Here is a 17,247-nt window from a genome sequence, read left to right as displayed (position 1 = left end):
ATCTCTTTCAGAATTTTCCACAGTTTATTGTGATCCACGCAGTCAAAGGCTTTGGCATAGTCAATAAAGCAGAAATAGATGTTTTTCTGGAACTCTCTTGCTTTTTTGATGATCCAGAAAACGTTGGCAATTTGATCTCTGATTCCTCTGCTTTTTCTAAAACCACCTTGAACATCTAGAAGTTCACGGTTCACGTACTGCTGAAGCCTGGCTTGGAGAATTTTGAGCATTACTTTACTAGCATGTGAGATGAGTGCAATTGTGTAGTAGTTTGAGCATTCTTTGGCATTGCCTTTTTTGGGATTGGAATGAAAACTGACCTTTTCCAGTCCTGTGGCCACTGCTGAGTTTTCCAAATTTGCTGGCATATTGAGCGCAGCACTTTCACAGCATCATCTTTCAGGATTTGGAGTAGTTCAACTGGAATTCCATCACCTTCACTAGCTTTGTTCATAGTGATACTTTCTAAGGCCCACTTGACTTCACATGCCAGGATGTCTGGCTCTAGGTGAGTGATCACATCATCATGATTATCTTGGTCATCAAGATCTTTTTTGTGCAGTTCTGTGTATTCTTGCCATCTCTTCTTAGTATCTTCTGCTTCTGTTACGTCCATACCATTTCTGTCCTTTATCGAGCCCATCTTTGCATGAAATGTTCCCTTGGTATCCCTAATTTTCTTGAAGAGATCTCTAGTCTTTCCCATTCTGTTGTTTTCCTCTATTTCTTTGCATTGATTGCTGAGGAAGGCTTTCTTATCTCTCCTTGCTATTCTTTGGAACTCTACATTCAGATGCTTATATCTTTCCTTTTTTCCTTTGCTTTTTGCTTCTCTCCTTTTCACAGCTATTTGTAAGGCCTCCCCAGACAGCCATTTTGCTTTTTTGCCTTTCTTTTCCATGGGGATGGTCTTGATCCCTGTCTCCTGTACAGTGTCACAAACCTCATTCCATAGTTCATCAGGCACTCTATCAGATCTAGGCCCTTAAATCTATTTCTCACTTCCACTGCATAATCATAAGGGATTACATTTAGGTCATACCTGAATGGTCTAGTGGTTTTCCCTACTTTCTCCTACTTTTAAGTGCATATTAATTTTTTAAAATAAAATTATTTTTTAAATTTATGTAAAACTTAATTTCATGCTGCTACTGCTGCTGCTAATTCGCTTCAGTCGTGTCCGACTCTGTGCGACCCCATAGACGGCAGCCCACCAGGCCCCTCCGTCCCTGGGATTCTCCAGGCAAGAACACTGGAGTGGGTTGCCATTTCCTTCTCCGGTGCATGAAAGTGAAAAGTGAAAGTGAAGTCACTCAGTCATGTCCGACTCCCAGCTACCCCATGGACTGCAGCCCACCAGGCCCCTCCGTCCATGGGATTTTCCAGGCAAGAGTACTGAAGTGGGTTGCCATTGCCTTCTCTGGCTTAATTTCATGAGATGTTATCATATGGAAGAAGGGAGATATGTGTATAAAATATGGTGATGTTTTCTCTTAGTTTAAGCCATGGTTGGTATTTCAGCCATCATTATGGCTTCTACTTTTCTTATAAAGAAGATTGTTATTTTTAGAATACTGGTGCTTTTAACCTTGCTCCCATTACCTATTTAGTCTGATTTTATCTGTGTCCCTAAATTTTCTAGATCAAAATCTTAGAATTTCTGTTTTTCCATTTTCTTCATTCTTTTACATATAATTATAAAGTTAATGGGTTTTTCAGACTCTTTTAGTGTCTTTTCTTCTGTACAGCAAAGCCTTACTCTCTCATATTTGAACCATTACTGCAGCCTCTTCAAGAGTCTCCTTGAATACACTTTATTTTCTTAAAGTCCTGTATCATTGCTACTTCTACCAGTGAAACAGGCATGATGCTTTAAGAAAAGATACTTTATGAAATGGATACATTTAAGAAAATGGTTCTCTATTGCTTCTGGGATCCAGGTGTTGAAGAGTACCTGCAGTTTGACCCCAACTTGCTTTTCCAAGTCTTAATTCACTCTGTTCACTTTACATGAATTATCTGTTCCAACCCAACTACTTTGCATCTCTGAACATGCCTTGTGCTTTCTTTTTGTGCCATTTCTTCTATTTCTGCATCCTGTTTTGTGTTAATCAAAAATTTCTTCCGGGACTTCTCTAGTGATCCAGTGGTTAAGAGTCCACCTTGTGCGGTGCAGGAGACATAGGTTCAATCGCCGGTCAGGAAACTAAGATCCCTCATACCCTGCAGCAGCGGAGCCACAGATCCTGTGTGACACAACAGAGACCCAGTGCAGCCAAATAAATAAATGAATAAATATATTTTAAAAATTGCTTCATATTCAAAGAATACATGAAATTTCAATTTTTCTGCAAAACTTTTCCTAATTACTGCTACTGGATATAGTCTCAACTTCTTTTATATGGTGTCTGGCATTATAATTTTTTTTTTTCACTTATTTCCCTTCTTGGCTACATTTTAGTCTCCTTGGAGGCTGAGGCTACATCTTATATTTCTTTGTAGCCAGAACAGTCCTTAGTACAATGCTTTAAGCATATTTGGAACTCAGTACATATTTAATTGATTAGTACCTATTTTAATTTAGGTAATTTTGATGTTGAAGATACAATTTGAAGATAGAATCAGTGAAATAGGCTGATAATTGGGAACCTAATTTAAATCTTTGCAAAAGAACTTATACTAAAACTTTATGGCAAAGTGTTTCAAAATCAAGGGAGGAGTTGACCTTTGTTAAATGTATATGTTCTGAAAATTGTGTTATAGATTATAGAATAATAGATTAAGATGTGATAGTGAAACTTAAGAAATATTTTCTTCTATATTTTGTTTTTACTTTAGTGGCGGCATGATTTTTTACATGGATGGATAAAAGTACCTGTGACTCATGAAACACAGGAAGAATGTCTTGGGATGGCAGTGTTAGATATGATGAGAATAGCCAAAGAAAAGAATCAAACCCCACTGGACATCTATAGCTCTATCAGGTAATTTTCTTATGCAAATCCATATAAGTATGACTAGTTATAGTTTTTGTATAACTTATTTGTTTTTTTCCAGTTTGCCTGTATTTATTTTTTGGTATTTTTAAAAAATTAAATGACAAAAATTTAAAATTCCATAGATGCTTTAGGATTTTCAGAAGTTTCAAACAAATGATTTTGTATGTTATCATAACAATCCTTTTTCCCTTCTACCTCTATAGAATTCCTCCTGCTTTCCCTCACCCCACCAGAAACCACTAGTTCATTTTCTATATTTGTGAGTCTACTTCTTTTTTGTTATGTTTAATAGTTTGTTGTATTTTTTAGATTCTACATATAAGTGCTACTGTACACTATTTGTCTTTCTCTGTCTGGCATACTTCATGTAACATAATTCACTGCCAGTCCATCCATTTTGCTGCAAATGCAAAATTTCGTTCTTTTTTATGGCTGAGTTGTATTCCATTGTGTGTGTATATACATCTTCTTAATCCATTCATTTGTTAATGGACACTTAGTGTTGCTTCTATACCTTGGCAATTGTAAGCAGTGCTGCTTGAAAATTGGGGTGCGTGTATCTTTTCAAATCAGTATTTTTGTTTCTTTTGCATTTATTGGAGAAGGCAATGGCACCCCACTCCAGTACTCTTGCCTGGAAAATCCCATGGACGGAGGAGCCTGGTGGGCTGCAGTCCATGAGGTCGCTGGGAGTCGGTCGCGACTGAGCAACTTCACTTTCACTTTTCACTTTCATGCATTGGAGAAGGAAACGGCAACCCACTCCAGTGTTCTTGCCTGGAGAATCACAGAGACGGGGGAGCCTGGTGGGCTGCCGTCTATGGGGTCGCACAGAGTCGGACACGACTGAAGCGACTTAAGTTACAGTTACAGTTTGCATTTATACCCAAGAGTAGAATTGCTGTGTCATATGTTAATTTTAATTTTAATTTTTTGAGAAGCCTCCTTACTATTTTTCACAATGTTGTACCAGTCTACATTCCTCCCTCACCAACATTTGATATTTGTATGATATTTTTTTAAATAATAGCCATTCTAGTGGGTGCAAAGTGACATCTCATTGTAGTTTTAATTAATTTGCATTTCCCTGATGATTAGCAATATTGAGCATCTTTTCATGTTCCTGATGGCCATCTGCATTTCCTCTTTGGGAAAATGTTTATTCAGTTCTCATGGCCATTTCTTAATTGGGTTGTTAGGTTTTTTGATGTTGAATTATATGAGTTGAGAACTGACTCGTTGCAAAAGACCCTGATGCTGGGAAAGATTGAAGGCAAGAGGAGAAGGGGACAACAGAGGATGAAATGGTTGGATGGTATCACCAACTCTATGGACATGAGTTTGAGCAAGCTCCAGGAGTCGGTGATGGACAGGGAAGCTTGGCGTGCTGCAGTCCATGGGGTTGCAAAGAGCTAGACATGACTGAGTGAACTGAACTGAATCCTTTATCATTCATTTCATTTGCAAATATTTTATCCCATTCAGTAGGTTGTCTTTTCATCTTGTTGATGGTTTCCTTTGCTATGCAAAAACTTTTAAGTTTAATTAGGTCCCATTTATTTATTTTTTCCTTTATTTTTTTCACTTTAAGATGAATACCAAAAAATATATACTGTTATGATTTATGTCAGGGTGTGTTCTGCCTATGTTTTCCTTGAGGAATTTTATAGTATGCAGTCTTACATTTAGACTTTTAATTCAAAATCCATTTTGAGTTTATTTTTGTACGCTTGACATATAAAATTATAAGATATTTAAAGTGTACATCTACCTATATATTGTAAAACTGTTCCCTCTTTATTAACATATCTATCATCTCACATAAATATTTCTTTATTCATTTATTGTGAGAACTTACATTCTACTCCTTTAGCAAGTTTCTGTTATATAATATAGTGTTATCAGTTATTGTCAGGTTTTACATTAGATCCTTAGGCCTTATTAATCTTATAATACATCCAGCAGATTCTTATACATGTGATCCACGGACTCCAAATTTTTCTTCTGCATCTTGAATTCTGACAGTCATGCCTAATACGATTTTTTGAAATTCTACTACTGTTGCCCAGCTTTAATGGCTATAAGACTTCTACTCCTTTTGAAGCTATATATGACTACTTTAAGGATGCTTTGATTTTTTTTTTGAAGTTTGAAGACTAAACATTTGTTTTACATATTATATATACCTACCAGATTATAAGTTTGAGGATGTCATGAATCTGGTTAAAATTCTCTTTATTCCTAGAAATCCTTCTCTCAGTAACTGGCTTTTGTCCCTCTTTTTATGACTGCCCTCATGTTAAATACCCAGTTTGCAGGTTATCAGTTTCTATGTTTCCCTCTTTGGTTTTAGGTATTCTTGTTTTGTTTTCAAATGTCTATTAGTCCTTAGTCCTATTAGTCCTTAGCTTATTAGTCCTTAATGCTACTACATCTAAGGGTGTAGGCCAGCCATAGGGAATGATTTCAGGAACTCACTGAAGTTATCTTAAAGATTCCAGTATCTAAAGAAAAAACAAAAATGTTTCTATTTTCCATTAAGGCCTTGATCTTTATTAAAATCCAGACAAACACCTCTTAGGATAATAACTTACTCATTCATTTGTTCATTCATTTGTTCGTTCATTTATTCATTTAACAACTATTTGTTGAATATCTGCTGTAGCAAGACCATAGTAGAACATAGTGTCTTAGATGTTGTCAGTAGAAACTGAAGGAATTGAAAGGGACATAGTTGAAGAACAGAGAAGCTTTGAGCCATTGAAAATGAATTTTTAAATATGAAGCCAACTCTAAGCTTAAGCTATGGTGGAACATTTCTGCTGTGGAGACATGATATTGTCCAAAGTCTTGGCACATTATAGATTGTGGTTTCTTTGAGGTCAGGAATTGCATCATCTATTTATTCTTTTTCCTACCTATTTAATCTGGTGTCCTAAAACCAGTGAATGTGTAGTAATTGTATTTCTTTGATTATCTTTACCAGAATATAAATGCATCTGCAGAATTCTGCTTCATCTTTCATTTACTTTTAAAACTGTATAGATACTAAACATTCATTATAAGATTCCATGATATTTTAAAACAGCTTTATTGAGATATAATTCATACAACATAAAGTTTCAGTTCAGTTCAGTTCAGTCGCTCAGTCGTGTCTGACTCTTTGCCACCCCATGATTGCAGCACGCCAGGCCTCCCTGTCTATCACCAACTCCTGGAGTTCACTCAGACTCATGTCCATTGAGTCAGTGATGCCATCCAGCCATCTCATCCTCTGTCGTCCCCTTCTCCTCCTGCCCCCAGTCCCTCCCAGCATCAGAGTCTTTTCCAATGAGTCAACTCTTCGCATGAGGTGGCCAAAGTACTGGAGTTTCCGCTTTAGCATCATTCCCTCCAAAGAAATCCCAGGGCTGATCTCCTTCAGAATGGACTGGTTGGATCTCCTTGCAGTCCAAGGGACTCTCAAGAGTCTTCTCTAACACCACAGTTCAAAGTTTACTTGTTTTAATTGTACAATTCAGTATTAATTATTGAGTTTTAAAGGTTCTTTATATATTATGAATACAAGTCTCCAGATGTAGGTTCTCATATCTATGATTTGCAAATGTTTTTCCTATTCTGTGGGTTTTTTTCACTTTCTTGAAAATATTATTAGCAGCACAAGAATTTAAATTTTGAAGTAATCTGTTTTTCCGTTTGTCTTTGGTACCATGACCTTTTAATATTAGGTAAATAATTTATCACTGTACTGAAGCAAGTCATGCCTGATTTGCTTGCCTTCTTAATGTAATTTAATTCCCTGATGTTTTCCAAATTTTCACTCGTTGCTTATTTCTGAAAAATCTCTACTTTTTGTTTAAGTTTTCGGGATTGATGGAAGAACAGGTGAATAATTTGTTTTCACCGAATGAAATAAGCTGCTTTGTTCCTAGAAATATCCAGTAGAGTATGCTTCTCTGTCTAGTATAATACATAAAATAATACATATTCTTTCCCAGACTTAAAAAAATACATGTAAAATACATCTCTGTGTGTCTGTACCTGTGTATTAGATGCATCTATGTCTGTGAGGACAAGCCTTTGTGTCTACCTGTGTACCCGTGTCTGTGTGTTTGTGCATCTCCTTGTGCGTGTGTATGTATTAGATACTTAGCCATTGTTATGCCAGATCCTGATTGGGCATTGTGGTTTTGGTGTTGGAATACAGAAAGTAAAAGAAATGGATAAGAATTTTCTGTTTCATTCTTCATCTGCTCCTTGAAATCCTAGGTCTGCAAAAGGAAGAGAGCTAGAGAATGAAAAGTGTTTAAAGGAGACCCTGGTTAATTTGCGAACACTAGACCAGGGCCAAGGCCACTTACATAGCAACGGAGATATATGCCTCATATCACTAGACTCCTACACAGCTAAGCAGATACTAGAGTTTACAGTGGTCTATTCCAATTGTAATAATAAGATGCAGATTTCATGTTATGGTACAAAAATAGTATGTAAGACAAGACTTAACTTCAGAAGCTTTTAGAGCCTGTGACTCACATAGTAAAGAATATGCCTGCAATGCAGGAGACCTGGGTTCAATCCAGATCATGAGAAAGATCCCCTGGAGAAGGGAATGGCTTCCCACTCCAATATTCTTGCCTGGAGAATTCCACAGACAGAGGAGCCTGGTAGGCTACAGTCTATGGGGTCGCAAAGAGCTGGACATGACTGAGCGACTAACACTTAAAGTTTCAGTATAACAAAAGCATCAAGAATAATGTTTTCATGCTTCAGGAGTTAATAACTTTGTGACTTTTGAAAAAATTGTAGTGTTTCTAACAAAATCTAGCTAGTTCCCATCACAGATGACACCAAAGTAGATCATTATATTCAAGAAACTATACATTCTTATAGTATAGCAAAGGATGTATGTCTGTCCTTTATTCTAGGAATCAAAGTGGAAAAACTTTTTGTATTTTGTTATCTTAAACTCCTCTTTTGATTTCCAGATAAGCTTTCAAAGCCTTGTTAAATCAAGTAGCACTGGTGTTTATGTAAATTGTAATCCAGATTTAGTAAGGCTCTTGGTTTTATCTAAAGTTTTTGATAGAAGAAGGTAAAGTAGGAAGTATTTGTATTCTGATTGTATTTTTAAACCTTTCAGTTTTTTTCTAAACTTACTGAGGCTCTCCTATATTCTATCCAGACTTTTGTTAAATTTTATATATTTTGTTCAGTTGCTCAGTCATGTCCAACTCTTTGCAACTCCATGGACTGCAACATGTCAGGCTTCCCTTTCCTTCACCATCTCCTAGAGCTTGCTCAAATTCATGTTCATTGAATCGGTGATTCCATCCAACCATCTCATCCTCCGTTGTCACCTTTTCCTCCTGCCTTCAATCTTTGCTAGCATCAGGGTCTTTTCCAGTGAGTCGGCTCTTCACATCAGGTGGTCAAAGTATTGGAACTTCAGCCTCAGCATCAGTCCCTCCAATGAATATTCAGGATTGATTTCCTTTAAGATAGACTGGTTTGATCTCCTTGTAGTCCAGGGGACTCTCAAGAGTCCTTTCCAACACCATAATTCAAAAGCACCAGTTCTTCAGCGCTCAACCTTCTTTATGGTCCAGCTGTCAATCCATACATGACTACTAGAAAAACTATAGCTTTGACTATACGGATCTTTGTCAGTAAAGTAATGTGTCTTCTTTTTAACACACTGTGTAGGTTTGTCATAGCTTTTTTTTCAAGGAGTAAACATCTTTTAATTTCATGGCTGCAGTCACCATCTGCAGTGATTTTGGAGCCCAAGAAAATAAAGTCTGTCAGTGTTTTCCAGTGTTTCCACATCTATTTGCCATGAAGTGATAGGACTGAATGCCATGATCTTAGTTTTTTGAATGTTGAGTTTTAAGCCAGCTTTTTCACTCTCCTCTTTCACCTTCATCAAGAGTCTTTTACAAATGTATAATTGCCCTAAAAAGGAAGGGAATGTGACTTTTGAGATCTGAAAAATGAGTAGAATTTATTGGGTGGAGAGAGGTAAGTGATGGAGAGTAGAGGCTCATGGAAGAGGCTTTGCAGCAGAAAGAAACATGGGGAGGATGAAGAGAGTCAGTATGGTTAGAGCTCAAAGAGTTAGTAGGTGATGAGGTGGGGGCTGGACCATATAGAACCTAGAGGCATGTTGATAAGGTTAAGAACACTAGGAAACTATGTAAGAGTGTTGTGTGTGTGCTCAGTTGCTAAGTTGTGTCCAACTCTTTGCAACTTTGTGGATTGCAGCCTGCCAGGCTCCTCTGTCCATGAGATTTCCCAGGCAAGAATATTGGAGTGGGTTGCCCTTTCCTTCTCCAGGTTATCTTGCCAACCCAGGGATCAAACCCATGTCTCCTACATTGGCAGCTGGATTCTTTACCACTGAGCCACCAGTGAAGCCCTATGTAAGAGTATTAAAGCAAGGATTTAATACATAGAAGATTCCTATGACAACAGAGTAGAAAACTAATTAGAGGGCTGAAAGAGAAAATGGAAATGTGCGTCACCTAGAAAGTAAGATCATTGCAGTAGTTCCTCTAGGAGTTGCAGTTGAATGGGTTAATAATAAGAAAAGTGGGCAAATTAGAGAAATATTTAGAAGGGAAAATCAAGGGAAGATGGTGACAGATTGAATAATGGGGGTTGGTGGGGAGGTTATGTAAAGAATGATTCACGAGTTTCTGGGGATTGTGGGAATAGAGGATCTTTAGTGCAGTGTACTCAGATAGGGAACGCTTTAGGAGAATCTTTTAGGGGAGGACGTTATGGGGACTCATGAATTTGGTTTGCTGTGTTGTTTGAGGCACTTTTTGAGACATCCACATTATATGGGTAAATTGACTTGACTATGGAGGATAATGTCTGAAGCTTAGAGGTCTGGGCTAGAGCTAGAGATATCAGAGTCATTTGTATATAGACTGAAAGAAAGTATAGATAAGAAAAGAAGAGGGCCCATAGTTAAGTCTTGAAGAATTCTAACAATTATCACCAGCTAAAGGGGATTGAGCCTGTAAGAAGACTGGCAAAGTAGCCAAAGAAATGGGATGAAAATCAGGAAAGCTAAGGGAAGAAAGTATCAAAGAGAGAGAGATTAACACTGTTAGATGCTTCTGAAAAATGGCAAGTAAAATGAACAAGGAATTTGGTTTCAGCAACATTCCTTGATCTTAGCAAGAGTGGTTTCTAGATAATGATGGAACAGAAGCCAGAGTGGAGTGAGTTAAGGAGTAAAGGGAAGGTGAGGAAATGAAATTGGCTATATGAACTCTTAAAAAGAAGCCAGATAGGCTGTGGCTGGAGAGAGATGAAGGATAAGGAGATTTTATATTTAAGATGGGAAAAACATTAATGTTTTTAAAATTTGTGGTTAGAAGATAAGTAATAAATAGAGTAAAACTCCCCAGAGGGTAGAGGTAAGTATATATCAAAGAAATAACTTTAACAGATTTATACCTTATTTATTGTAATAGGTGGGAAGGAAGAAAGAATGAGTGCACATGTATAAGGTTTACTAGCAAGATACTGTTGGAGAAGGCAATGGCACCCCACTCCAGTACTCTTGCCTGGAAAATCCCATGGACGGAGGAGCCTGGTAGGCTGCAGTCCATGAGGTCTCTAAGAGTTGGACATGACTGAGCGACTTCACTTTCACTTTTCACTTTCCTGCATTGGAGAAGAAAATGGCAACCCATTCCAGTGTTCTTGCCTGGAAAATCCCAGGGACAGGGGAGCCTGGTGGGCTGCCATCTATGGGGTCACACAGGGTCAGACACAACTGAAGCGACTTAGCAGCAGCAGCAAGATACTGAGGGAGTTCTGCTTAGAGAAGCTTTTTTTTTTTTTTTTCCCCTTTTTTTTCCCCTAAGAAAAAGATAAAGTCGTTTTTGATAATTAAGAGAAATGTAGCTGAGGTGTAAGACAGAAGAGAAGTAGGAACTTTAAGAATATCAGAGATTTGACATAGTTGTGGGACTTGGGAAAATTAGTTGAACAGAGAAATGTCATAAAAGTGATAGTAGTGATAAAAGCCTATTTGAAATTTGTGATTATGAATTTATAATGCAACCCATCTACCTTGTCAAATGACTCTTCCCAGCAGCTTTGGCTACTTGAACACAAGACTGATATCTCCATAAGGGGATTAGGGTAGAGCAGGGAAGGAAAGAAAGCAGTGGTGTGCTGCTAAATGTTTAACAACAGTTCTTAGAGAAAAAAATACCTGATTTGTTTGTAACTTTTGCTGATATGCATGGTTTAAATATCATGTATCTGTGGCCAATTTCAAAGTAGCAATCTGAGATCACCCAATGCAGAGTTGAAAAGAGATGAGTAGCAAACCCTTTCCATCACTCAGATATAACCTCAAAAGCACATATAGTAGTAAAAATGTATAAATAAATAAATAATGTAAAATAATTAGGAAGTGATGCCTTTTGAGTATTTATTGTCTATATTTAAATATAATGTATTTGCAGTTTTATTTAATTTAAATTTTAATGATGGCTCTATAACAGTACAAAATAATCATTAAAATATAATAATCCCTCATCATTAAGTAGTTCCAGCACTCAGGTACGCATAGTACAATGTGATAAGTGGTTAATTATGGAGCAGTGCACAGAATGCTGTCAGACAAAGGGAATAGCATCTAACATGGTTATAGAGATCCAGTTGTACCTTCAGAAATAAAATAGTCTTCCTTTTTCAGACACTTGAGCAGAAGGGAAGTAAGTTATCTTCCTTCCTTAGGATATTTTACATAGAGATGGAAGTACAAAAGATTCAGAACATTTCCAAATATAATTGTTTTTATTGCAAAGGGATTAATAGATATTGAAGCTGACCTGAGAGAATAATGCACACAAAAGAACTATGTTTGCCTAGTGAGTATCAGTAATATCTAACAAAATATAACAATTTCCAGAATTCAGATAAATTTTATAGTATTATAGGAAAGATAGGCCAAAATGGTGTATGTAAGATATCAGAGAAATTTTTAGAGATTCCAATATTAACTAGACTCCGTCTTCATTTCTTTAGGGGAAAAAAATTAACTTCTCCTTCTCTAAAATTTTATGACAACTCAGAATTTGTAAAGGCATTCACATCAAATAAAACCTTAAGGTTTTATACTATATGGATGGTGACCTTTTTCACTTGACTATTGTGCTATTTACTTATTATGGAGAAGAGTGGTATCTTCTAATTTTATTTTGTTTCAACTTGTTTTGCTCTTGTGTATATTCTTTATTATCTCTAGCTACAAGACATTTTTGCCAAAATGTGTTCGAGCAAAGATCCAAGAGTATCATATTTTGACAAGGAAGAGAATAAGGTACAGATTTCGCAGATTTATTGAGCAATTCAGCCATTGCAAAGCCACTGCCAGAAACTTGAAACTTAAGTATCTTATAAATCTGGAAACTCTTCAGTCTGCCTTCTACACAGAGCAATTTGAAGTAAAAGAACCTGGAAGAGGTCCTTCAGGTGAGGAGATTTTTGCAACCATTATAATAACTGGAAACGGTGGAATTCAGTGGTCAAGAGGGAAACATAAAGAAAGTGAGACACTGACAGAACAGGTAATCTTCAATGATACGTTCTCGTTCTTTGTTAATTTAAGTAGAATGGCAATAGAAGCAAAGTACTTTTAGTCATTTGGAACATGGTCTTGCACTACTCTCCTTCCGTTGATATAAGTGAAAGTTTTTAATAGTGTGACACCAGCAAGATCATAGCTATGGTTCTTTTCTCATTGTTCTTAAATGGCATATTGTTTGTTTTCTATGACAAAATAGTTAGTAATGGTGTTCTCTTTTAATTTTTGTTTTTTAAAATTCTGAAGTATGATAACACATTTACAGGAGACTTGGAAAATACAGATGGTGTTCTTATAGATTCAAAAAGGCTTACATTCTAAAAGTGATTTTTAAGGTTGTTTTGCTTCTTTTTTTTTCTTTTACTGTTACTGATAACTGGAAGCACAATTACGAAATTCAGTTAGAAAAAGATTAGTTTTTATTGATTTTATGATGTTGCATACTTGTTAAATACTTCTTTAAGTTTGCTTTACAAGTTTTAAGTTTGTTCATGCATATATTGTTCTTAGGATGTTATCAGATATTTATTTATTTTTTTATTTTAATTATTTGGTAAACTGAATTTTCTGGTAATGGTTTCTACTAATGTTGATTGGATTGAAGGGTACTATAGCACACTTTAGATTCCTGGCACCCTTTAATCCTCTCATTTTTAAATGCAAAACAAGATACAGTGTAGTCTTAGGGCTATTACTGGGAGAGAGAATCTCATTTAATGCTTATCTATTGCTGTCAATACTTTTAAAAAGAATTTGGAATGAAAAATTATAAGTTTTGTTTTAAAATGGCTCCATAAATTCAACCTATTTTTAATATCAACTGCTCTTAATTACAGGATTTACAGTTGTATTGTGATTTTCCTGATATTATTGATATCAGTATTAAACAAGCAAATCAAGAAGGCGCAAATGAAAGCAGAATTGTAACTATTCATAAGCAAGATGGTAAAAGTCTAGTAAGTTTGCTTTATCATTATATAATGGTTATGCTTTATGGTTGTCAGAAATAAGTATTTCAGAATCTTAATACCTAAGATGTTCTCTTGTAGGGATTTTGATTATAATTTTAAACAGAGCTGTAACATCAATTTAGAGCTGTAAACATCAATTTAGTAAGCTTTTTGATTACATCTAGTTCTTTGTATCACTACCAACACCATTTCCCCAAAGAATGTCTTGTATATTAATGTATTTTTCAGTCATTTTCATAATTAGCAAAGCACCAGTTACTTCCTGCCCTCTCCTCTCCCACCCCAACCCCAGTTTTGCTCGTTCCCTGTTGTAATGCTCCTTCCTGTCTGTACAGTCTACCCTCTATATCCATGAGTTCCATATCCACAGATTCAACTATCTGCAGATTGAAAATATTCAGAGAAAAAATTCCAGAAAGTTCCAAAAAGAAAACTTGAATTTACCATGTGCAGACAACTATTTGCATAGTATTTATATTGTATTTATAACCATTCATATCTCATTTACATTATTATGAGGTATTATAGAGACGATTTAAAGAATATGAGAGGATATACATACTTTATATGCAGATACTGCATCATTTTATATAAGGAACTTGTGGATTCATGGATTTTGGTGTCTGTGGAGGGGAGACAGATCCTTGAGCCAATACCATGCAGATATAGAGGAATGGAGGGATAACTGTATAATCTTTTTTACCAGTAGAGGTGTCTGTAATTCTATCATATTGCCTATTTATATAACAAATTGTGAACCAATCCCAGGTAATCCCTATTCAAACTGTGAGGCATGTTTGATTATAAAAGATTAAACTTTTTTCTGTTTAAAGTAGCTTCAGAGGGAGTTCCCTGGTTGTCCAGTGGATTGGACTGTGTGCTTCCACTTCAGGGCCATGGGTTTGATCTCTGGTCTGGGAACTAAGAGCCCACATGCTGCCGAGCCTGGGCTAATAATAATAATAAGATAAAACAGCTTCAGACATCCTACTTATTTTAATTGAAAGGAAGAAATGAATTCCTTTGTACTGTGCTCTTAAACTACTTATTTTTCTGGCTCTGTTGTTTTCTTTTTAACTCAGATATTTCTTGTACTTTTGGCTTAAATGTCATATTTATTTTGTAATTTAAATATCTCTCTGTCTTATCTCTCTGGCCATTTTAGGGTTATATGACCAAAATTATAAAACTTGTAATTCACTTTGATCAGCATGCTTTCCTGTTCTTAGGTATTAATCCTTTGTTGCACAGGTTTGCAATTCTTCATGTCATTATTTATGGTATCTTTTATAGGAATCATTTTTATAACCTGTGTTAACTAAATATTTTTTATAGTTCAAATACCTCACACAGTTCTCTCCTTATAATTTTTGACATAAGTACATATTCTCTATTCTCATTGTGACTAATATTGTTCTTTGCTGAACCAGGCATTATACCACGATCACATTTTCATTCTTACATGTACAACTTTTTGTTTTTCTGCAAGTTGATTGTTCCTTCAATTTCTTTTAGTATTTCTAATTCATACCAACTTTTGTATCAGACTAGATGTAGATAGGTTTCTAATTGAGATGACTGGAATATTTGTCTAATGGGTGTATTGGAAAATACAGTATAATTATGGGTATAGAGTGGACTGTAACTGGAAAAGCATGGTAAACCCATATTTGAGAGGGTCTCAAATATCAGACACAAGAATTTGTAATTCAAAGTGTATAACTTGGAGCCATAAAAGACATTTGAGCAATCGCAAAGAAAAGTAATTTAGAAGAATTACCTGATAACATGCAGTGAAAATAAATTTCTTCTTTTTCTTTTCTCCTCCGAGGAAATTGAGCTTAAGTCATTAAGAGAAGCTTTGTCTTTTGTGTCATTAATTGATGGATATTATAGATTAACTGCAGATGCACATCATTATCTTTGTAAAGAAGTAGCACCTCCAATGGTGCTTGAAAATATACAAAGCAACTGTCATGGCCCAATTTCGTGAGTAATACTGACTTTTAAAGTAAATTTTTTAAAGTAATAACAAGGTATTTATAAAGAATATTTTACACAACAGAATGATAAACCTAGGTTTAGGAAGTTCAGGAAAAGAAATATTATCTTGATCTGACTGAAATTATTTTTCTTTTAACAAAATTCTATTTCCAATCAGATTATATAACAATTAGAATTATTTAGATTATAATATACCATCTATATTCTAGTCTATAGTACTAACTCGTTGTATAAGTTTGATATTTAGTACTCTCAGTTAAGTTCAGTCACTCAGTCGTGTCTGACTCTTTGCGACCCCATGAATTGCAGCACACCAGACCTCCCTGTCCGTCACCAACTCCCTGAGTTCACTCAAACTCATGTCCATCGAGTCGGCGATGCCATCCAGCCATCTCATCCTCTGTGTTCCCCTTTTCCTCCTTCCCCCAATCCCTCCCAGCATCAGAGTCTTTTCCAATGAGTCAACTCTTCGCATGAGGTGGCCAAAGTATTGGAGTTTCAGCTTTAGCATCATTCCTTCCAATGAACACCCAGGACTGATCTCCTTTAGAATGGACTGGTTGGATCTCCTTGTGTTTAATTAATTCTTCGGTATTAATTTTTTAAAACCGTCCTATTTATGTTTCATTAATTTGGAAATAATGTGGAGGAGCCACAATGCAAAATTTGATAATCATCCTTATTTTTGAATCATCCAACACCTTCTACTGAAAGCTTTGAACACAAACTGTATCTGATGTCCATCTTTCTAGACTAGTGCTGTGCAGTATGTGATGGAAATATCTGTGCTCTTTAGTAATTGCTACTAGCCACATGTGGCTATTTAATATTTAGAATGTTTCTACTGCAACCGAGGAACTGAATTTTTTATTTAATTTTAATAGCTTTACAGTTGACCCTTGAATAACACAGTATGTTAATCCACATATAACTTATAGTCAGTCCTCTATATCTGTGGTTCCTTGATATCCTTGATTTCAAACAACCACAGACCATGCAGTAGTATAATCTTTACTACTGAAAAGTACCTGCATATACGTGGACCCTTGCAGTTCAAACCCACACTGTTCAAGGGTCAACTGTGAAGAGCTTCATGTGGCTACTAGCCAACATATTGACCCACACAGTTGTAGACCTTACTTTAGCACTAGATAAAACAGCTATCATGAACATCTGTTCACCCCAAGTAGAAGTTATCTCTCAACCAGAATGTGTTTTATGATTGGCACCAGGTTTGAAGGCGGAGAAGGCCAGTGGCACCCCATTCCAATACTCTTGCCTGGAAAATCCATGGACCGAGGAGCCTGGTAGGCTGCAGTCCGTGGGATCGCTATGAGTCGGACACGACTGAGCAACTTCACTTTCACTTTTCACTTTCATGCATTGGAGGAGGAAATGGCAACCCACTCCAGTGTTCTTGCCTGGAGAATCCCAGGGACGGTGGAGCCTGGTGGGCTGCCGTCTATGGGGTCTCACAGAGTCTGACGCGACTGAAGCGACTCAGCAGCAGCAGCAGCAGGTTTGAAGGATTTGAGCAGAAGAAACAATCTGGGATTTTGAGCATATGTTTTTTACCTTAGTGAAAGTATTAGTTGCTCAGTTGTGTCTGACTCTGCTACCTCATGGACTGTGTCCCTCCAGGCTCTTCTGTTCATGG

At 36.3% G+C, this 17,247-nt stretch overlaps 1 protein-coding gene across 5 annotated transcripts in view; it reads left to right on the top strand.

The window, feature by feature from the left end:
• JAK2 (Janus kinase 2) overlaps positions 1–17,247 on the top strand; it is a 117,777-nt gene that overhangs the window by 69,749 nt on the left and 30,781 nt on the right. For 3 of the 5 annotated variants that reach the window (XM_086415231.1, XM_086415229.1, XM_086415230.1), the window contains 4 exons: positions 2,839–2,984; positions 12,277–12,598; positions 13,452–13,571; positions 15,418–15,575. In XM_086415231.1, the coding sequence (XP_086271357.1) occupies positions 2,839–2,984; positions 12,277–12,598; positions 13,452–13,571; positions 15,418–15,575 (746 nt within the window). The remainder of the gene's footprint in view (positions 1–2,838; positions 2,985–12,276; positions 12,599–13,451; positions 13,572–15,417; positions 15,576–17,247) is intronic. The other 2 variants (XM_086415232.1, XM_086415233.1) reach the window with 1 other exon arrangement.

Source organism: Bos grunniens, chromosome 8 (genome assembly GCF_055505025.1).
Source record: "Bos grunniens cultivar Pamir isolate PY7600 chromosome 8, Bosgru_T2T1.0, whole genome shotgun sequence".
Classification (NCBI taxonomy): domain Eukaryota; kingdom Metazoa; phylum Chordata; class Mammalia; order Artiodactyla; family Bovidae; genus Bos; species Bos grunniens.
Note: the sequence above shows the minus strand (reverse complement) of the source record. Positions and strands in the feature narration are given on the sequence as shown.